The sequence below is a fragment of the Hakea prostrata genome, chromosome 7, assembly GCF_041222555.1.
Source record: "Hakea prostrata isolate BN-2017 chromosome 7, UWA_Hpros_2, whole genome shotgun sequence".
In the NCBI taxonomy this organism is placed as follows: domain Eukaryota; kingdom Viridiplantae; phylum Streptophyta; class Magnoliopsida; order Proteales; family Proteaceae; genus Hakea; species Hakea prostrata.
In genome coordinates this window covers 60,175,617-60,198,349 of record NC_142606.1, presented here as the reverse complement: position 1 = coordinate 60,198,349, position 22,733 = coordinate 60,175,617, and the positions used below count along the sequence as shown (strand labels likewise).

General features: G+C 38.2%; 1 protein-coding gene across 2 annotated transcripts in view; it reads left to right on the top strand.

Moving 5' to 3' along the window:
* LOC149011544 (serine/threonine protein phosphatase 2A 55 kDa regulatory subunit B beta isoform-like) overlaps positions 1-22,733 on the top strand; it is a 42,642-nt gene that overhangs the window by 8,894 nt on the left and 11,015 nt on the right. The window contains exons 5-9 of one of the 2 annotated variants that reach the window (XM_089163865.1): positions 3,871-4,080; positions 4,171-4,262; positions 18,746-18,864; positions 19,073-19,196; positions 19,320-19,443. In XM_089163865.1, coding sequence (XP_089019991.1) covers positions 3,871-4,080; positions 4,171-4,262; positions 18,746-18,864; positions 19,073-19,196; positions 19,320-19,443 — 669 coding nt within the window. The remainder of the gene's footprint in view (positions 1-3,870; positions 4,081-4,170; positions 4,263-18,745; positions 18,865-19,072; positions 19,197-19,319; positions 19,444-22,733) is intronic. The other variant, XM_089163866.1, reaches the window with a different exon arrangement.

Here is a 22,733-nt window from a genome sequence, read left to right as displayed (position 1 = left end):
CAATATATAGTCACTCCATCATGCATAAACACTAATATGAGAATGATATACAACAATGAACATCAGAGATCTGATGTAGGTATAGTTCATGTATAATTCTTGCAGGGACTCGAGTTGATATTGGGAGAAAACGTGAAAAACAAAATTTAACAAAATTTTTTTTTGGGGGGTGGGGGTGGCAGTGACATGGTTTTTAAAAAACTTAGCTTTTCTTTCAAAGACCAATTCAACCTTGATGTTGCTTACTGGATGATGCAAATGTTGAAGTTTCTCCTTTGTCAAACCATTTTAAGTCTTGGATGGAAGCCCTAACCAGATTTGTGGGAAAAAACAAGCTAGTAGAGGAGATTTGGTGTTTTTACTCTCTCCGGGTGTGCAATTTGTTTTTGTGCCAAATGCTTGCTGGTTCATGTTCTGGGCAAAATAAGGGGCCTAACTTGAATGTATCAAGATGTATTGGTATGTATCATGTCATATTTGAGCGTATTGTTAGGTATGGACAAAACATATTAAGCATATTGAAGTTTATCAGCAATAGGTATTATTAAAACATAAAAAGACGCTTACAATTGTCTGTATTGATTGATTTAGCAGATTGTATTGTATTGGACTGTATCAGGCTATACATTTCGATACACTTGATGCACTTATGTTTTCATGAAGACATATGGGTTGTTATGGTAATGAGATCAGTGATATCGATATGTATTGACCAATGTGATATGACATAGATCAATACTGTAAGCTTTGCCCACAACTATTTTCTCTGTTGGACCTGGAATTTATTTCATAACCAAGGCCACTGGCCAAATTTTCAATTTCTCCAAGTCTTATCTTTTATTGCAATGAAAAATGCCTCTTTCTAGCTTGGCCAAGGCTTTAGCAGTTAGAAAGTCTCAAAAATTGAACCAAATGAAACTAGAAACAGAACTTTACTAAAAGGAACCAAAGGACTGAAATAGAAAACCAAAACTGACAAGAGAAACTAAATTAACGGCAGTGTATAATATAATATTCCATGAATATTCGGCAGTTAAGCCTCACAGCACTGTCCATGTCGGACCAAAATCACTGTTCATGTGAACAGTAATCCTCCTTTTATCCCCCCCTTTTTAAATACTTTACTGATCCCTTCTCTTCTTCATTCTGGATTTGCCTTAAAGAGTTGCTCCGTTAAACCGACAAAAACTTGCCGTGCAGATGAGTGAAGGGATAAGATGGGAACTATCAACTAAAGATTGGGGAAGGATCGAATCGAATTTGGGTAACGAGGACATTTTGGGAAAAGAGATGATATTTTGACAAATAAAATAGTGCCGCCAGGTATCTTCTTCCCCATGATATCAGCCAGCAACCTGTGGTAGACCACGTGGACAGATGGTTAAATTTATATTGATGAGGGTTCTATCAAGCTGAAACTAGAGAAGCCGTAATCTTGAAGACCTATGGCTTTCAGCAGACAACCAAAGGATCCTGTGGCAACTCATGGAAACTAGTGCTGAAACAAGGATGGGTGGACTGCTTTAAGCCAACACAGATGTGCATTTGTTTCTTGTGTTATGACTGATCTTTGGAAGTGTTACCTAGGGGTAGGGTTGCCAAGGGAAGGGAAACATATTAATTTAGAGCCAAATTATGTCTCACTAACAACCCCCCCCCCCCCCAAAAAAAAAAAAAAAAAAAAAAAAAAAAAAAAAAAAAAAGAAAAGAGCAAAAAAAAAGCCACAAATCAAAATTGCAATACATGGCAGAATTAGAAGTTAGAAATTGAACCTAACCAGCCTGTAGAATTCGACCAGAGTTGAATAAAAGGGTGCTTGTATAGAGTAGTATTGCTGAAATTTTATGATATAAGACAGAACATGAAGGAATGAATCCCAAAATAATGTTGGCGTCACTGTTGATGTGACTCTGTTCATGTGTCAGAGTCCCTTTTTAACCTTGATGGAATCTCTTTCTGAGATCTCATGGGATCCAATACCAGACCATGTGAAGATTTTAGAAGGGGCAATTTTGTTAGGACTGTAAAAATTTATTTTACTTTTTATTTTTTATTTATACTTAGTTCCTATTTTTATTAAGTTGCTTGTTGTGTTTTAGAAATCATGCAACTTAGAATTTTGGAATCGTTTTTGTTTCTTGGCAAAATTACTTTCTTTTCCTAGGATTTGTAGTTTTCTATTTTTATTTAAACTTGGGGAGCTAGCGTTAAAGCTCTATGTACAAATAGGCTATAAGAGCCCCTTCCCCATGTTTTGTTGAATTGATGAATAGATTTGCCTTCCAGCATGAAAAATCTCATCCATTGAGAGTGATAAGAAGGGCCAGGGCCTTGCTGAGTGCTAAACATTTAGTTCGGAAGGGGCCATGCTGCTGAGGGCTAAATCCATATACCCCAACCTTTTATTTTCTTCTTTCTGCTTTTGTTCTCTTGTTTGAGTTCTACTTTGAGGTTGTGCTGCTGCTGTTGATTGAAAGAAGAACTTGTAAAGGAGATCATGCCTTAATCAACTTCTTGTGCTCTGATCTGCTGCTAGTCTATATCATCTCACAATCCCTGCTGGGTTTACTAGCATCCTATTCCATCTCACCTTCGCCTTCATTCGGTCATCTTTCCATTCATACATCCACCATTTTGTTCCTCTTTTAAACTAAAACTTTCTATTTACAGTCCACAACAGTATTTTTGCTTCTCCATTGTATTTGTTTCCATCTCTCTGAGCTGGGGAAAAAACAGACGTGCACACGCACATACAGAGACACACAAAGAGATCTGCAACCGTCCTTTACCTTCTTTTGCTGGAATTTTTATAGGCAGCATCACTCCTTCCCCACCCATCCATATGTTCCAGCAGCAACTCGGAAAAATTGAGAGATGGTGAAAGTGAGAGATAATGGTACAAAAAAGAAGAACAGAGAGTTGAAGGCTTCGAACTGGAGAATTAAAAAGAAAAGAAGATCAACTAAGAGAGGCAGAGAAGCAGAAAATTTGAAAAACTAAAGTCTGTTCATATCCTACGGGAACTCCACTATTGCTGATTGTTGTTGAAGTTGAACTTCTTCTAATCTTCGGTAGATAAGTTTTCATCTTTAAATGCTCCATGCTATTTCTGTTATTCAGAAATACCCCCTCCCTGTCAACTTTTAAATCATAATTTTGGTTTTTCATATGTAGCCCTTAATCTATTCTGTCCCCTTTCTTATTCACTTTAGATTTTACCCATCCAACTATACCCATGATTCCTTTGTGTTTTGTAATTGAAATCTTCACTATTACTATACTGCCTGCCTGTAGAGTTCAAAGTAATTAAGAATTTGCCGTGACACTAACTTTGGTTTGTTTACTGCCTGGAAATAGACATTTTCAGGGTATAGTTTCACATTAGCTGCCCATTTACTGCATCAACATTGCTTTTAGAGTTTTGACTTTGTCCTTGTGATTCCTTGTGAGGCTTCCTGATCAAAATTATGTCAACAGTATGACTTGGATTTCAGGATTAATTAACCATTGTTGAATTTGATTGGTGACGGGTGGTTCATACATGTGTACTTTTTATTCCTTCCTAACTCTCATGGATAAGCATGTTTACCTGTTCTTCAAATTACCTGATGCCATCTGAATATGGTCTAATTTTGTTTTATTACTATGTTTCACCGTTGCTTGTCCAAATATAGTTGCTCCATTTGTAAAAATAGTCTTTTAGGATAAATTTGATGTTATAATTGTTGGTAACTTGGATTTTCCTTGAACTTACCCCACAATCTTCATGGTCTTCAATGGCTTATCTTAGTGTACCATCTGCAGTCATTAGTCATTTTTGTTCCTGGATGGCATCTTCCTAAGCTTCTAGTCTATCTGAAAATTTGCAGGTCCAAGAAAAAAAAGTGAAGAAAATTCGTGACATGAACTTAGAACCCTCAAAAGCTGTGGGAAATGGTGGTGTTGATGCTTCAAGTGTATCAACTAGCCCAACATCGTTTCTTGCTAATGGGGGATGTTTGAATAGTCCCTCCAGTTATTTGAGCGATGATTTCTTATTCCCCCCTGGAGGCATCCCATCACTACGTTTACCGATGGTAGTTGTGCTCAGCCTAGCCTAGTGACTTATCTGATGAATTAGCTTGTTATATTGTATTTGTCTTGTGGCTCTAACATTTGTATCGTTTTAGGTTACAAGTCAGGAGACAAATCTTGTACCTAGGTGTCGAAGAATATATGCTCATGCACATGACTATCATATCAATTCTATCTCAAATAATTGGTATGTACAGATCTTTTCTATTGAGTATGCAGTTCTTTCCTTTTCCCTCATGAGTTACATAACAAATTTGCAACACGTTCTCTAATGTTGAGTTGGTAATGTGATCAAGATAACCTTCTAGGTTATGTTTCTGTCTCAGCATGTTAATCTGTGGCTTGTAATATTTTTTGACTGATAGTACAATATTTTCTTTTCTATTAGTGTTAAGCTCTTCTTATCAAACACAAACGGGGAGATGGGTGAAAAATTCTCACTCATGTTTCAAAGGACAGAACCATTCTTTAGGGAACAGATAGCCTGTTTTGCAAGCTAGGTCAATAGCTCTCAATATTGTCTGCAGGAATTTAAGAGGAACCTCAGAACTTTGTGGTTCTCGTGTCATTGCCATATGTTGCTTTTTGTATCAGTATTTTTTAAATTATTTTGTATAGGTTTTTTTCATCTTTACTTTGGGGCCCTGGAATGATGAAAATTCTGTGTCTTATTGGTCATAGCCATAGCCAAACTTTCACATCTCTTTTCTAATTAATATAATCCAATAGATTCTATAACATTCTTAGTCTTTACAGTGGAGCTAAGTATTTTATGATTATATACTAACTTGTGCTAGAATATCTCATGGAGAGATTCACAACTTCTAATCAAAATAATTTGGTCTAGGCCTAGGTCTACTTTGCATATATCATTAGGTAGAAGGCTTAGACTACAAAAGTCCTGGCATCACCATTCTTGCCGGAATTGAAACTACAAGAGGGTTTCTTTTCAGTTGGGTTGTTCTTTGTTCTGTCCCACAACTTCAAGGACACCTTAGGGTTTCTGTAGTTTTCTTCAGCTTTCTTGTATCTGTTCTTCTAATCTTTAGACCATTTCTACTGGGGGAAACTGAGGGTACATGCCACGTGGTTCTTGTGTAAAAGGGTTGTTGAAAACAATTGAATTAGTGTAAAAGGGTTGTTGCAAACAATTGATTATGTGGCAGGGAATTAAACTTTATTAACCAGGGTAACACTCCAATCTGTTGTCTCGCTTGGTGCTACTAGATTTCCTAAGAACGTTGATATATCTATTCAATGGATGGAAACCTCTTCAATTTTGGAATTGGAGACTTACTGTTCAGGCACCTTTCATTGTACTCACTTTGACTTTTCATACTAGAGATTTTATTTCTGGCTGACATTGGGGTCTTGAGTGTATTCTATTTGGCAATTTGGTGCATGGGTTTTTCAGTGGAGAGTGTTTTGGTTTGTATCTCATGGTTTAATTAGGTCAACAGTGACTTTAAAGCATTGGCTCTTACTACTCACTTATCTTCCCTGAGGGTCCATTTAAGGCAAAATTAGTCCTATTTTTCATATCTATGGTCTGTGGGCTTTTAATTCCAAAATTTAATTTGTAAGTGGCTGTTTTTTAGCGTTATTAAGCGTGGTTACATCAGATGTATGCCACCAAGGTGTGAGCTAGAAGAGAAGGTGAAATCAACGAGGCGACCTAGGCATTGTCTTGACAACTATGTTTATAGGGTCCAAAGTGGGGTCTAAAGAGTGCTCTTAATGGTCTTTCACATAAAAGAAGAATACAGTATTTATTGACCTGTGGTTATGGGGATCTGACTGATCCAGATCCATGGCTAAACTGGCTTGAGACTTTTGGCAATCTAGATCAAGCTGAAATGGGTTTTTGAGTTCAGTAGGAATTATTGTTTATTTAGTCTGTCTCCTTTTTTGTGTGTGTGTGTGTGTGGGATCTATCTTAGAACTTTCTGTTTTAAGTTTTAATAGGTTAATTAGTGGAAACTAATTTAGGATTTTATTACAGGTTTAGTCCCAATTTAGAGTTCAAGTTTAATTTTGGTTTCAGGTTAGATTACTAGTTTTTTGTTTCACTTTGTGAACCTGCCTATGCTCAACGGTTGGGATTAAGATCCGATGAATTGATTTTATTTGAGTTGTTTGTCGCCTCACTTCTTGTATAGCAATTTACTTCATGCTTTTGCTTTCTTCTTTGTCATCAATGTTACTGCTTTCCTCGCTATTCATGTACCTTCTGTACTTGTTTGTTTGGGAAAAATTGTTGGAATTCTGTTGCGGCGACTCAGTGCAAACTGGGGCTTCTTGCATACCTTTCCCTGTAATATGCGATACTTCGTGCGGGAACTTAATATTCATTGAAAGTCACCAAAATATCTGAGTTTCTTGGTTTTGGGTCTGATCAAAACCCAAGGTCTGAAACTCATCAGAAATCGTGAGTTATTTAGCTGCAACTTCATCTGGTTGTGAATTCAGCAACAACAACACAGCCCCGAACTAAATATGGTCAGTTACATGGATCCTTGCTCTCCAAACAGCTCTATTCGTAAGTCATGCATGATACAAGGCTGAAACTCTACTTGGTCTTTCCTCACTACTATTCTTATTCTACCCTGGCTTGTTTAGTTCCTTTGAGCTGAATCAAGATGCCCTCCATATTGGAGCATCCAAAGGCCCATGTTGCACAAGGCCATGCCATGTCAGATAAGTTTTTTGGAGGTTATCATTTATTAGCTACTCACACATCAATTCTACCATGGTTGTAAACAGAGAAACAGAACAGGGGAGAAGAGAGAGTGATGTGTAACTCTGTCTGATATACAGGGGAGAGCAGTGGGCTTCAATTGAATACCACTGTATGATAATACAGGGGCATCTTGGAGCTAATTTAGCTTGCAATGCTTAGCCCAACAATTGTGGCTTCAATTGAACAAAAATGCCTGTGACTCCAGGATTTGAATGGTATGCTTATTGGAATATCTGAGTGACAGTGGGCTTGCTTTATAGCCAAACTAGCTTTAGAGAAAATGTTGTTATACAGCAGGTTTCACAGTGATATAAGGTAGAAGTGTTGAATCTAGGGATCCTACGTCAGATTGTCTAGTAACTTGGGGAGAAGTTATGTGATGATGTAGGTGGGTGAGTTCTGAAGTTTGGTCATATTCCAATGGGTAAATTTGCCTAAATCTAAGTTTTTTATTTCAGGGTTTCGGGGAGTACAGAATTTCAAGAAAATATTCGTATCTTGAGACTGGTTGGACAGAGTGGTTCAATTAGAATCAATCCATGGGGCTTATGTGGGTAGACTGTGGTTTAAAACATGGAAAAAACTGATGGTTAATTCTAGAGTTATGAGTTTTCTTGATTCTGGAGGGGAGAGGGCTCGGCTAGGGTTCTTGGGTTTAAAATAAAGCAAGACAAATGGGGAAAAGAGGAGGGAATGGGGCTGTACTGTACTATTGTTATTGTGAATAGTGGACAATGGGCTTATGGAGATGGCAGGCTGAGTCGACAACCTAAACCAGATTCTTGGGCATCACCAATATTCTCAACCACCTTGAACAGGGAACCGTAGGATCTCAAAGCTGGACTTTAAACACCAAGCCCAACACAGTCCTGGTGCATGGACCAAGTCTGAATTGTGTATACCCTCCAATTTGTTTCTTGCCTGTGTGTTTTCTTTCCTAAAGGGGTATAATTGGGGCTTAAAAACCCTTACTATCATAACAGAGAGAGGAAATAAATTCTTGAAAGGAATAGAGCTTAAAAACCTACTAGACCAAGGACTCGTTATGACACAGATACTTCAGACTGAAATAAAACATGTAAAAAAAATATTCTACTCTTATGAACATGTAAAATTTGAAACAGAATAAAATACTATTGTGCTCTTAAAACGTAAGTTGAGTAGAATTTACGTAAGTAGACCAATTAAACCAATTAATAATCTATTTTCATGCTTAGCGTAGACATCAACTTTTAGAGTAAGCCCATAACCACATAAAACTAGGGGACAAAGGCCAAAACCTAATTGGGTCAGTTTAGCCATCATCCCCATACTCATGACTAGGGGGGGTCAACTGCTGATGCTATTAGTATGTCTGCATTTAAGTATTAAGATGGATCGAGGTCAGGTGCATCACTTGTAGTCCATTCCCTGATGATACATTTCCTAGGTTGGGATATCTAGCTTATGTTGACGATGTCACTTATAGATTCACACTACCGGACTACCTGAACAAATATTGTCAGACCATGACATGGTAGTCTTTTGTCCATTATTATGAGTAATGGGTCAGATCTTACCAGTACTACACGTCTCTTGGGATGGATCCATTGAGGAACTCAACTTGGAATTGAGTGAAGATGTCAATAAAAGTTTCTTTTTGGTTATTTACTTCATGGCTAACTGGCTATAGTATTTGTATGAAAATTTGAACAACAACAACAACAACAACAACAATAAGCCTTGTCCCAACTAAATGTATGAAAATTTGAAGTATTTATGTAATTTATTCAATTTACAAGTCATTGTATTTGTTGAAACCTACCACTTGAATGCCATTGTTATTTTATTTATTTATTTTTTCTTTAAATATGTTGTGTGCAAAAACCCATGTCAAATGCCCATTCAAACAGGGCCGAAACCATCCATCGATTCCTCTTAGGAAAACCCTCAGATTTCGACCTCATCTCGGTTTCAAGGCTGGTAAAAATCAGACTTGAAACCGAGATTTCGATCCTTCCATTGATGTAAATTTTGCTATTGATGAGAGTAGAAGAGCCATCCTGGTTAACCTTTGTGATGTAAACCAAGGAGAGGGCCACTGTTACAGGGGTACTTGATGAATGGCAGACCCAATTGGGGTTTCCAAGGGTTTGGGGTAATTTTAAGCTGTATGTGAGTAGGTCTTATGATGGCAGTCGGTTGATTTTTGAATCTGAAATTAGTATTCTGCGTTTCAGATTCAACTCTAGGATTTAGGGTTTCAAGTGAAGCAAGGAGATGAAAATTCTTCGGTTTCGGATTAGGGCTGCAACTAAACTTGAAGGTTAATGTAGAGGTGTGCAGAGGCTGATTACATGCTGTTTGATCGGGGGATTGAAGAAATCTTGAGAAGAAGACACCTTAGAGCTGCTGCAGGGTTTCCTCTAACTTGGGAACTCTACATAGCCCAATCACACTCTCCTTGGCTATAAACCTCTTTGTAAAATTACCCCCCCCCCCCCCCCAAAAAAAAAAAAAAAAAAATTTTGCAAATTTTATTCATCATTGAAGAACTGCCTTGTGTACGAGCTTTGGCCTTGAATTTATAGCCAAAATAAAGTACTCCCAATAGGACTCAGCAAACAAGGAGTTCTACTTGAAACCACTTAAAATTAAAAGACTCCTATGCTAAGTAGAACTCCAATTTACCCTAGGACTACCAAATGCTAATCACAACTGAAATCAAATAAACAAAATAGAGATAGGTAAGGATTCCTAAATAAGCTTGGACATTAACTACAGGATTCTCTAATTAGGACTCCTAGATGGACTAGGACTCTGTCATATCCGAGCACAGACTAATCCAAACAGCAAAATAAGAGTGGATCTGGAGTCCTGATGAGCTTCTGCTTCTCTTAAGCTAGACTGAATGGTGTTGAGCACCTAAAAAATGACCAAATTACCATTGCTGGGTTTGGTTCTTCATTAGGGCCATAGGAGAAGGGCTGCAGCCCTAGGGCTTCTTGTGGCCTCTCCCGGAGTGGTCCTGGTGGTTCACATCACTTTACCCTGAAAACCCAATGAAACGAATGCAGATATTTCTCAAGGGTAAAGGTGCAAGAGCCCAAGTTCGATTTTCCTATGAATCCTATAGTTCCTGTCTGCGGTGGTCCACCCAAGACTAGGTCACTAGGCCAGGCTTTTGAACAAACTCAGGAATAAGGTGATTTTAGTAGTAGACAGGAGGAAACAAGAGGATAAACCTGCATAGGAAAGAAAGGTAAAAAATGGATTCCATACACAACTCCAGTACCTTATGGAGGGCAACCGGACCGTCCAGATCAAATGAAGGAATCCTGATCTCTGGATCTTTGATCAAAGAAGGCAAAAAGATAGTATTCATGGGGCCAAGGGTGGCCGAGTAACCATTTTTGGACCACTAATGTGCTCATAGTAATGGATAATTTAGAAGAATAGTGGTAGGGAAGAGGAAGGTTGTGATGGAACCTGCAGACCCTTGCTCTGAACAATGTAAATAGGGAGATCATTGTCAAAGTCAGAAACATTCATAGTATTAGCAGAATAGGGGGTGGACTCAAAAAGGGTTACATCAGCTAACAATTATATATGTAATGCAAAGGAATAGCAATGATAATTTTTTGGGTGTGTGAACACCCAACAAAAAGACACTTAAGAAATGTGGGAGCTACTCTAGAGAGCCCAGGATGATGTTCTTAATTAACACAAACACTGCCAAAAACAGATGGTGGTCAGAGAAAAAGAAGTCAGATGCAAATAACAAAGAAAAGGGTAACCACCCTAAAAAACAGAGGAAGCCATTAGACATGATTAATAAAATATCATGCATTCAAAATGGCATCAGCCCAGAATGATTTGGCCACATCCATTTATAACTAAAGGGAACGGGTGACCTCCATTCAATGTCTGCTTTCCTGCTCAGCTACACCATTCTATTGAGGGGTGTAACCATAAGAAGACTGATGAGTAATAATGTTATGAGCTATTACTTCATTAACTGGAGCACCAAAATACTCCTTTTTGTTATCACTTGTAGGAATTCTTGATGTAGATCCCACTGTTATCAAGTCGTTCGCCTAGGCGATGATCCGCTTTTTAGACATACAAGATTTCTACCGGCTTATAGCCTAGGTGCTGCCGCTTGGTCACCTTATGTGCCGTATTGCCGCTTTGTCACCTTATGTGCCATATTGCCGCCTAGGTGCTAAAGCAATCACATTTTGACATTTGGTACTTATACTTTTATCGGGATTTTTTTTAAAACATCAAATTTTATTTTTCAAAGCATCATACAATAATAGTTATTCATTTCAGATTCGGGAATCATTAGATGAAGAATTATTTGAAAAGTGTGATCTATTAATTTATCAGTTCAGTTAAAAAACAGTAAACTTAGTGAATAAATTAGATTCCGATCTGGATTTGAGCATTATTTGTTTACTGAAAAAAAGTCGGATGAAAAAAATTGGATGTTTAAGTTGAGAAACAAGCTAACAATTGGATATATTATAGACTACATGCGTATCTTTCCCCATACAACAAAAAATATTTTTCCCACTTCCATATCTTTAATGTTATATGGTTCTTAATAATATGCTATAATATTATTACATTATGTTGCTAATTTCTATTGTATATTTGTATTATGATGAAAGCAACTTATGTTTTCATTTTTATTTTTATTTTTATTTTTTAATGAGAATATTTCAAAATTATGATTCTTTAATAATTGTTTAGCTTATAGTAAAAGTATATTAGTTTTTGTATATTACTTCTGCAACATAAAATAATTGTTTTAAAAAAATGGGCCCCAACCGCTTTGGTTGCCATATTGCTGCCTAGATGCTGCTTTATTACCTAAGCGCTTAAGCGATGCCCCAACCTCTTTGGTCCCCTTGTCGTCTTGACAACCTTGGTAGATCCTAAGCCTGTATTAACTTGTAGGAACAAGCCCCGAAGCCAGCCCAGCAATGATGTGCTTCTGTGAGAGGCAGCCTGGTTTGATGATATGTTAAGGTTTTGTTGGTTGGACAAAGTATCACATAGGGCGGCACTGCTCCAAATAGAAATCTGAATATGAAGAAGAAAAAAACACCAAAACACTGTTCACGTCTATTTTCTTGTGAACAGTATCACAGCCAGTATTTGCCATGATTGGGAATGCTTTCTCGAAGATCTGTTGGACCCTACTAGTGGAGAAAGATTTTATCCTAATGCTATCATAGCTTAGTTATATATTTTTAGTTTTAGAAAGTATATTTTGTTTCATTGTAATAGAGTCTTAGGTAGTTTCTAATTCAGTTTGTTACTAGTTCAGGAGTTTCTATTTTTGATTTTTACAGGAAGTTTTGATTTTAGTTGAAATAAACGATTGTAGTAGAATGGCTTATTGATCCATGATCTCAAGCCCTCTATTTATAATTAAGTGGAAAGTAGACTATTACAAGGAATAAAATTTTACATGAATGCAAACTCTAATTTAACTCCTATACAAACTCTTATTAGACTCCTAATAGAATCCAACACTCCTCCTCAAGTTGAGGCATAGATATTAGTTATGCCCAACTTGCCTACAATAGGAAGGAAATCTCTTTCTTTCAAACCCTTAGTGAAAACATCTGCTACTTGGTCTCCAAATCTTACAAAAGGCATGCAGATAAGCCTTTGTTCCAACTTTCCTTTAACAAAAAACCTGTCAATTTCAATGTGCTTAGTTCGATCATGTTGCATTGGATTATTAGCAATACTAATAGCAGAGTCGTTGTCACAATATAACATCATAGGGTTTTGGAACTTGGACTCCAATATCTTGCAGCAAGCCTTTCAACCATAGTAGCTCACAAACTCCACGAACCATAGCTCTATATTCAGCTTCGGTACTAGATAAAGCTACCACATTCTGTTTCTTACTTGTCCAAGTAACTAGATTACCTTCAACAAAGGTATAGTAACCTGAAATTGACTTCCTGTCTGGAGATCCAACCCAATCTGCATCAGTGTATGCTTCTACTTTTAGATTATCGGTGGGTGATAGAAGTATTCCTTTTCCAGGAGTTCCCTTCAAATACTATAGTATTCTGGTAACAGCCTTCATATGAGCTAAATATGGATCATGCATGAATTCGCTCACTATTCCTACAGCATAAACGATGTCTGGCTTGATGTGGGACAAGTAAATAAGCTTCCCTACCAGCCTTTGGTATCTTACTTTGTCCACTGGTTCTTCCTCTTTTTCCTTAAGTTTAGCTCGAGCTTCAATAGGGGTATCAATTGCTTTACACCCCAACATTCCCACTTCTGATAATAGATCTAGGACATACTTTCTTTGGGATAGGAGTATACCTTTATTTGATCGAGCCACCTCAATCCCTAAGAAATACTATAACTTCCCTAGATCTTTAATTTCAAATTCTCTGCCAAGAAAGTCTTTCAACTTTTGAATTTCTTCACCATCATTTCCTGTGATGACAATATCGTCTACATAAACAATGAGAAGTGTGATGTTAGTACTTGACTTCGTGACAAATAGTGTATGATCAGCATTGCTTTGCTGTTACCCAATAGAAGTCATTGCCTTCAGAAGGCGTCCAAACCAGCATCTAGGAGACTGTTTTAACCCATATATTGACCTCTTCAACTGATAGACTTTCCCTGCAGTATTGTCATCGGAAAAACCATGTGGGATTTCCACATAGACCTCTTCTACTAACTCCCGATGTAAGAAGGCATTCTTTACGTCTAGTTGGTGCAAGTTCCATTGTTTGTTCACAACTACAGACAACAAAACTCTGACAGTATTTAGTTTCGCAACAGGGGCAAAGGTCTCCTGATAATCAATCCCATAGGTCTGGGTAAACCACTTTGCAACTAGTCTGGCTTTCAGCTTGTTGACTGATCCATCCATATTTTGTTTAACCACAAATACCCATTTGCAGCCCACTGGTTTTTTTCCTGGAGGAAGTGTAATCAGCTCCCAAGTGTCATTTTTCTTCATTGCCTGCATTTCCTCTACCATAGCTTCCTTCCATCTCTTATCAGCAGTAGAACTGAAGATTGGCAATGGTTTGAAAAAAAAAGAAGAAGAAGAAGGTGGGTTGCTTCCCTAATCGAACGATAGGTTATAGAAAAAAAGAATTTCTGTGATGATTGCAGAAAATTCCTGCGACTGTTGCAGAAAATTCTGCGATGATTGGAGAAAATCTGCGATGGGTTTTGCAAGAGAAAAAAGAAGATCCTAATCGAACTTAGGCTCTGATGCCATGTTGAAATAAACGATTGTAGTAGAATGGCTTATTGATCCATGATCTCAAGCCCTCTATTTATAATTAAGTGGAAAGTAGACTATTACAAGGAATAAAATTTTACATAAATGCAAACTCTAATTTAACTCCTATACAAACTCTTGTTAGACTCCTAATAGAATCCAACACTTTTAGTTGGTAGTTTCTATTTTTGTGACTTATTTCTTTTAAAGCTTTACCCAAGCTATAAATAAGCGTTTTTATTGCAATTGAAGAAAATATTTATTGAGAAATCAAATTTGTGGCCTTGTAGCCTCATGTATGGAATAAAATCCATGTTCACCAGCTGAGATAGCTGTGGGTCAGAGAGCTAGTACTGATATAGCCCATCCTTCTAATCCTTTCTTCTTCTCATCCTTTAATGCTATTCTTTCATATGTAAACAGAAAGAGCAAAAAACAGTTCTAGCTATTAAATTTGGTCTTATTGTATTATTGATTGTCGCTGCAACTGAGCTCACACTGGTTTACCTGGTTCGAGGTCCATTTAATTTATACAAGAACAACGAACTGAGTATGAACCTCAGCCAAAAACCAAAAAGAACAAGAAGCAATAATGAAAAACTCAAAACAGCATATCGAGGTAGCTCAGTAACACTCGCAACAAAACAAAGTAATGAAAAGTTGAAATATCATCAGAATGTATTTAAGAGTAAGATTGGTTGAACAATTTACTAACATGAGCGGGATAGCTCACTCAGTGAAGCTTTCCAAGTTGACAGCATCCACAATATAAACTTGAAAGAGAACAAAAAAGGTTATCTAATACTTCCCAACTCTCTACAGAAAGATGATCCAAATAGAAGCATGATTCTTGGGAATTCACGACCCCGGGACCAGCATTAGCCAAAAATGGACACTCACGCCCCCGGGTACCAAGTTCATGCCTTTTTGACCATCCCCTTATTTACTTATTTTTTATAATCTTTGAAATTTCGTTTAATTTGTTATTTTCTTCCCATCTTCTTCTTCCTCTGGCCCCTCCTTGTCTCTTCTCTCTTCCGCCCTCTTTACCCTGTTTCTTCGCTCCCCCCCTCGCGGTCCCCCCCCCCCTCCCCCCGGGCCCCTGCCCTTCCGCCTTGTGTTCTCTTCTCTTTCTTGGCTTTGCTTGTTTTCTCCCCCTTCCGCCCTGTTTGGCCGTCCGCCTGCCCCCTCGGGGGTCGTTCTCCTTGGTTCCTGCTTTCGTGTTGTTTGCCTGCTCTTTTTTTGCTGCCGTTCTCGTTCCTCTTCGCGGGGTCCTTCCTTCGTCTCCTTCGTTTTGTTTTTCTCCCGTCGTGCCTGTTCCTCTCCGGGTCGCTTCGCTGGCTTCCTCGTCCTCGCTGGGGTCTCTTTTGTTCTTCCGGCCCGGGTTGGCGTGCCCCTCGTCCCTCGTTGTTCCTCCCGTTGGCGGGTTCCCCCGTTTTTTCTTCCCCCCTTTGCGGGCTGTGGGTCGGGCGGGTGGTGCGTTTCGTCCCTCCGGCTTTGGGGTTGGTCCGGCGCCGGCTCGGTGGTGGTGGTGGTCGCTGTTTGCTTCCCGGCTTGGGTGCGGTGCCGGTGCCGTGGGTGGCGGTGGTGGGTCGGGTTCGTGGTTGGGTTGCTTTGGGTTTGCTGTGCGGCGTGGGGTCCGTGGGGTGGTTGGGGTTCTTTTTCGTTTTTTTTTCGTTTTTTCTTTTTTGTCTTTTGGGGTTTTTGGTCTTCTTTTGTCCTTTTGCTTTTGGTCCTCGGGGGGCGGTGCGTGTCCTTTTTTGGCTTGTTGGTCCCTCGGGGTCCGGTTCCCCTGTTCTTTTATTGTTTTACCCAAAAAAATGTAAGCATGGTTCAGAATCTAGGTTTCTAACAGCCACAAACTGAGATCTCAGGAAACCTGGCTGAAACCAGGGAATTTCCCCAGCCAGTCTTGACAGGTGGTTTTCACACCAAGTAGTATGTTTTTTCCACCTATTTTGGTATACAGGCTATTTAAAGGGTTTTGAACATAATGCATGAGCTATTTTTCTTTCTTATGAAAAATCTTTGAAAAGATAGAATTCATAATACTACCCTACCAATTGAGGGGCATATAATAAGTTAATGAAAAATGTTCTAATGTACTTTAAATCTTTAATATAACCATCATCCCATGACAAACTAAATGATGTAAACCATAAGCTAAATAAGCAAAAGAAATGATTGCCAAAGTCTCCACTTTGCAACACCAGCCTTAGTTGCATAAAGAGTTCCTTGGTGGATCCATCCCACGAGCCAGATACCATTGCATCTGGTTAAGCCCCTCCTCAAATGTGCAACATAGATACCCCATGACATTCTGTAGGCCCAACACTTATAGGTCCCATTGTCAATTGAGAAAGATATCCCTGTCTACAGAATGGGTCATCGAGAATGTGAGAAGATGACCCACACATACATACCTTTCTTGTTTGGGTCGTCAAACCACCTTCAACCCACCTTGCAATCTTGAGTGTTGAAGAAGTGAGGAGATTTCAACCAAAAATCAAGTTGAAGAGTCAATAATAGGGAGAGGAGCTCAAAACCAAGAAATCTTTGAAACCAGCGAGATCTCAGCAAAATGAGTGATTTTAAGTCCATCTCGATTGTGATTTCAACTAACTTGAACCCAGATGGGTTAATTGTTTTTTTCCTGCAGTCCTATCTCATTTCAACCTGAAGCTTAGATTTTCGGTGGAATTTAGGGCGGTTTTGACCGAAATTTGTACCATGAATAGAAGTGCATTTGTGGGGCCACTGCCATATTGGAATTTGCCACAAAAGGCATCCTTGAACAACATTCTTATTGCAAATAAACCTTCAACAAGAAAAAAAATTTCCAGCTCTTAACCACTCCCCCCCCCCCCCAAAAAAAAAAAAAAAAAAAAAAAAAAAGGAAAAGAAGAAGAAGAAGAAGAAAGTAAAAGAATTTCCAGCACTAGAGTGGAAAAATAACACTGAATGATAACTTTCAGAATGGATCAGCCCAAAATCTATTGCTACCGAAGTAAAAGTACCAAACCATGCCTATGGTCAATGGAAATTGCATTCCTTTCCAGCATGTCAGTTTGTTTTCATATTAATATTTACTTCTTCTTTTTTTCCTGAAATATTCCAATTTCCAAATAGCAACATGGAAATGTTAAAATTTTGGTTAGTGGGTGTCGTATGGGTATTTCTGGTCAGTGCTCATTTGATAGCTGGAGTCTAGTAACACTGCATTCTTGTTGTACATGCCAGAAATTCCAGTTTATCTGATGGGATGGAATTTTCAATGTTTCAAGGTGGAAATCTTTGAGCTCTCTAAACTAAATCTGAGGGGATCTGGGTTCTAGATACCCTGATCCTTTGTGGTATCATGAAGACAGGGGTTTCCAATCAAAGTTCAGTTTTTCCCATGCAGTGCTGAACTGAAGAAATCCTTATTCGAAGATAATCATGTAAACAAGGATTATTTTCTGCTGAATGTGTTTGTGCTGCATGATGCACTGATGAAATCCTTACCACAGTAACTGCATGAAAAATGAACATGCCAAATTTTTTTTCTTCCTACAGTGCTTCAGTACCGTAGCTTTGTTTGTACTTAAACAATTGAACTGCTCTTCCTGAACATGGGAATGTGGTTTGCCAGTCATTTGCTTCTGGGAGGTGGAAGCTGTTTAAATTGGGTCAGGATTCTTGTTCTTGAGCATTTGGGAGGAGGGAAATTGCCGGACTTGTTTTCAAAGTACATTAATTTGAGAAGAAATACAATGTTGCATTTATATGTAGAAGGAAATTCTGATATAAGTTTGCATATCACAGGAGGAAGAAAGTTGGGAAGCGTTAAACCAATGTAGTATGGCCCTAGTTGCAATGCATAGTAGAACAGGGGTTATTCTGATGAACCATAGTTGCCCACCAAGTTGTGGGGATGAATTCTTCAATTTATTTCTTCCATGGTTCTGACTTTGGCATGGGCATTGGTCAGAATATTCAATGAAATGTGAAAGCTTTTAATTTACTCATAAAGTTGCTGATACTTCACATTTATTTTTAGATATGGTTGTTATGGGTGGTGTCATGTTCTACTTGTCCAGCTTGTTATACTGTCATATTTTGGGCAATTTAGGAGAGGTGCTTAGTTGAAAAGGAAGAACCCTGAGGAATCTGTGCTGAAATCTGGATTTATGGAACCAGAGAACTCCAGAATTTTGAAGATCAAAATCTGGAAAGTAAAAGTTATTTATTTGTACCTGCACAACAGTAACATTCTGGGCATCACGGTCTACGATTGTATGAATTGTACATGCACTGTGTACAGATATTAAATTGTTAGGGGGCAAATTTTGTTATATGCTTATATTTATTTTTCATTTTGTAAGTCTTTGGCCTTTCCTTTCAATTGTCACCCTGCACTGGACATCATTTTTTAATGTATGGTCTCCTTCATCTTCCCAACTCCACATCTCATCAGAGAAAAATATCCCAACTTCACCACCCTACATAAAAAGTGGCTTCATCACTGCATATGTTCCTGCACACATGTAGATATTGGTTCCTGTCTCTGCCACCAGCTAATATGTAGCCAAGTACCAGTGACACCAGATATTCTCCAATAACAACAGGAAAAAAAAAAAAAAACATTATTGTGCATCTACTCACCGCATTCTTCTTTAATTTTCAGTGATGGGGAAACATTTATTTCGGCTGATGATCTACGAATTAATCTTTGGAACTTGGAAATAAGCGATCAAACTTTCAATATTGTTGATGTCAAACCATCAAACATGGAGGATCTAGCGGGTAAAATTTCTCAGTATTTTGATAGCTATACTTGCACTTGTCTGCTATACTTTCAATATGGATGCTCCTCTCCCTGTGGGTAATGAATGTAATGCTTCAATAAACCATTTGGTGGGTGTGATGGTTTATGGTTAAAATTGGTAAATTTAATCTTTCTTCCTTCAAGTTTTTTTCATGCTTCAAACCAAAAACTTTACTGTGTTTGCAGAGGTTATAACATCAGCTGAGTTCCACCCAACTCATTGTAACATGTTAGCATATAGTAGCTCAAAGGGTTCAATTCGTCTTATTGATATGCGGCAATCGGCTCTATGTGATACTCATACCAAATTGTAAGTGACCTTGTGGATTCTGTCTATTCTTACCATTCTATCCTAGAGTCCTCTAGAAGTGACAAAATTAAATATCTTAACTAAGGCTTTAAAGCGAGGTTTAATGATGTTTCTTGTATACAGGTTTGTGGAGCAGGAGGCACCTGGATCTAGATCTTTCTTTACGGAAATTATTGGCTCAATTTCAGATATTAAGTTTGGAAAGGATGGAAGACATATGCTTAGTCGTGATTACATGACCCTGAAGGTTTGTAACTTTACAATTTCATTCATCCTACTAAACAACCATTAACATTATTTGAGGTTTTTTTTTTTTTAGCTCCTCTTAGGATCCCATTTATTTGGATGAAATAAAATGGAAAAAAAGAACAGAAAGAGGTTCCCCCCCCCCCCCCCCGGGCGGGCGTGACGGCTTCTTGTTTGATAGACATAAAAAGAGAAGAAAGATTCCTTGGTGTTAGAGTGAATAATAGAAACGAAAAGAAAATCAGTAATATAGTATCCGACCTAAATAGTACATTAACCAAGCTCCTGTCACAACAATTGCATAACTATTACACTAAAGTTGTTCAATAAATGCTGCTAAAACCATATCACAATGTTTTCCATTACGCTGGTGTAAGTACTGCTGGAAATAAATAGCAACCTTTTTTTTCACAGCGGCAGTGAAGATTCTTGTTCAGTGTTAAAATATAAACACTGTTAGAAGTATCATACACTTGAGCTTAGCGGCTTCTTGCAAAAAATGACACATCACTGGGCTTATGAAATGTCAGTATAACTTTTGGAGTATGTGATCCGAGGTGTTTGTTTAGACACTTTTTTTCTTTCTTATACAATCCATTTCTAAGATAAATTCATCACATCCATTGACATTCATTGTAAAACTAAGAAATTACATGTAATTGATATTCACTTTAGGTTTAACCATTTTAGTACTAATGAGCAAAATCCACTTAACCTTAATCTCACTAAAATAGTTATAACATGTACAAATATCAAAGTTTGAGTCATAGTCCATGTGCTATGACTTACTTCACCGTTCACCTAGTCCAAACTATCTAAACTTTAATGGAGCGCTTTTTAGGATCAATCTTATTCCATTTCTCCAATTTTATACTTGCACAATGTGAACAAAGCTGTTTCATTATTTAAGATGGAGGAAAAAAAGAAAAAAGAAACAATAACGACTACAGCTTAGTAAGCTTACAAACTAGGAAGTTGATCAAGTAATATTCAAAATCAAACTCAAATCTCACCCATTCACAAGCTCTATAGGCTGCTTTTCAGTAGTAATGCAGAATTGAAGACATATACAACAAAGAAAAAGCCCAATGGGTTAGCCCATCAAAGGCCTTAGTATATGACTCTAATCAGCCCATGACTTTCATGGGCTAGGACTGTTTTAGTGGGTTACAGTGAGCCCACATGTTACGACTTTCATGGGCTAGTCCTAAGCCCAAGTCTAGTCCTTGAGATTTTCATCAAAGTCAATAAAATGTGCTATAGCTTAAAAATATGGAACTCTAGTAAAAAATGGGGTTTTCCTTTTGAGTTAGGTAGTAGTTGAGACATTGATAAGTAACTATTACCTAGTGGTTGGATGGTGCATTTAATGTTTGTCTCTTTAGAATTGCTATATAAAGGGACTTATGTAAGAGGGTGGATCACTCACTTACATTTTGAAATCAAAATTTCTTTGTAGATTGGTATCTGATCCCATCGATCCACCTTGTGGTGTGAAGCCTGGGTGTTACTTTGTTGTTGTTATTGTTCTCTCAATTCCCTCATATTGTTTCTTCGATTTCTTCATCTACTGTCGAGTTGAATTGATGATCAATTTTTCATCTAGTAACTAACCAGATCTGCCCATCCAGTTTACATCAAATTTCCAAGGCACCTTTGCTCATCTCTTCTTGATAATCTTAGTCCATCTTAATAAGCCTAGAGTCTATAATATAGAACCTGATGTGAATCAAATTCTAGGGTTTAGTTTGTTGGAGTTTTGCCCTAGGATTAAGGTTTGTCTTCTAGAGCTGTAGGTGCCTTTGATTGAAGGATTTTTGAGGAATTTAGGGTTTGCAAGGGTTAGGGATGGGCCTAGAAGGATTTGGCCAGGCCTAGGGTTAAAAGGAGTTTAGGTCTTAGGCCCACTACTGGGCTGTGGATGTAGTTTCAGATCTGGAATTTAGGTTTAGGCTTAGGTTAATGGGTTTTAGTGGTTGGCATGAAAGTGTTAGAACACAAGCTTTAATAAACCAAAACAGTAGCTGAACTTGAAAGAGAATGAAGAAGAAAGGAAGAAGAAGAAGAAGATGAAGAATCTGCAACTGTGAGCTGTGATTCTACCAAGAGAGCCTAGAATCGCAGCCTCCTTTATTTATATTGCTGCTGGGCTGAATTACAACTTGAGAAGCAATTTAACTTGCTCTCCACAAAAGGACACTAACAGTACTCCTTGCAAAAACAGAAAATAGAAAATTCCTAAAAAGGAAAGAACATGAAAATAGAAATTGTGTGAAAATAAAAAGTTCTATATTTTCTAACTCTTCATGACCAAGGAACCTCGTTTGAAGAAGGAAAGTAGACAACTTGAGCACCAAGGAAGACTGTTCAAGGCATGCACACCAAGGCAGCAGCCTTGGAGCATGCATATTCTCAACAAAAGGTATTAGGGTTTGGCTGCTGCTATTATGAAGTTTCAGAGGGAATTTTGAACTTACCGTTTAGGAAATAAGGTACTAGGGTTTTGGTAGGCAAGGGAAGGGGCTGTTGTGGTTGATTTATAATTTCAGGCTTGATCCTAATAGGTTTGGGTTGGTTTGAGGCTTCTTACCTGGGGTAGGATTCTTAGGGAAGTCAACTAAGGTTATGGGGAGGTACGGTAGGGATGGGAGATGGTAATCCTAAAAGGGTTTGAAGTTTGATTAAAGATTTTGGGAGTGATAGGGTTTCTAGTAACATTAGGGTTTAGGGTGTCTAGAGGTTGAAGATGAAGTGCAGGGCAGGTAATTCCAAAACCTATGGAGTATGCCTTAATGGAAAAACTAGAGGTAGGACTAGGGTCTAGGGAAGGGTGTGATCCAACTAGAAGGGAAAGGGGGTGGTTTGGGGTTGGGGATCTAGGGGTTTAGAAGGGAGGGTGAATGGTACTGCTACAGGGAAGAGGGGAGGGGATGGGGACGCTTGCGGGTAGGCTGGGAGAAGGGCGAGAGGGTTAGGAAAGGGTTGGGGTTGATGTTTACTTATTTGGAGATGAAGGAAGGCTGCTGGAGTTAATGAACTACTTCTGGAATTGAAGAACTATTGCTGAAGCTTGAAGAAACACAATTGAAAAAGCTGTCATAGGCTTCACAAAATGAAACACACGACTCTCTTGCCTCCAAAACTCTCAATCACAATTTTATAATCAATTCAACTTGTCAATTATAGAGAATGTGATGTAAATCCTATTCTAGGGTTAGGACTTCTTTGGTAGTTTCCCTAGAATTTGGGATTTGCCCATAATCTTCCAGCAAATGAAGGTAAAAGTATTAT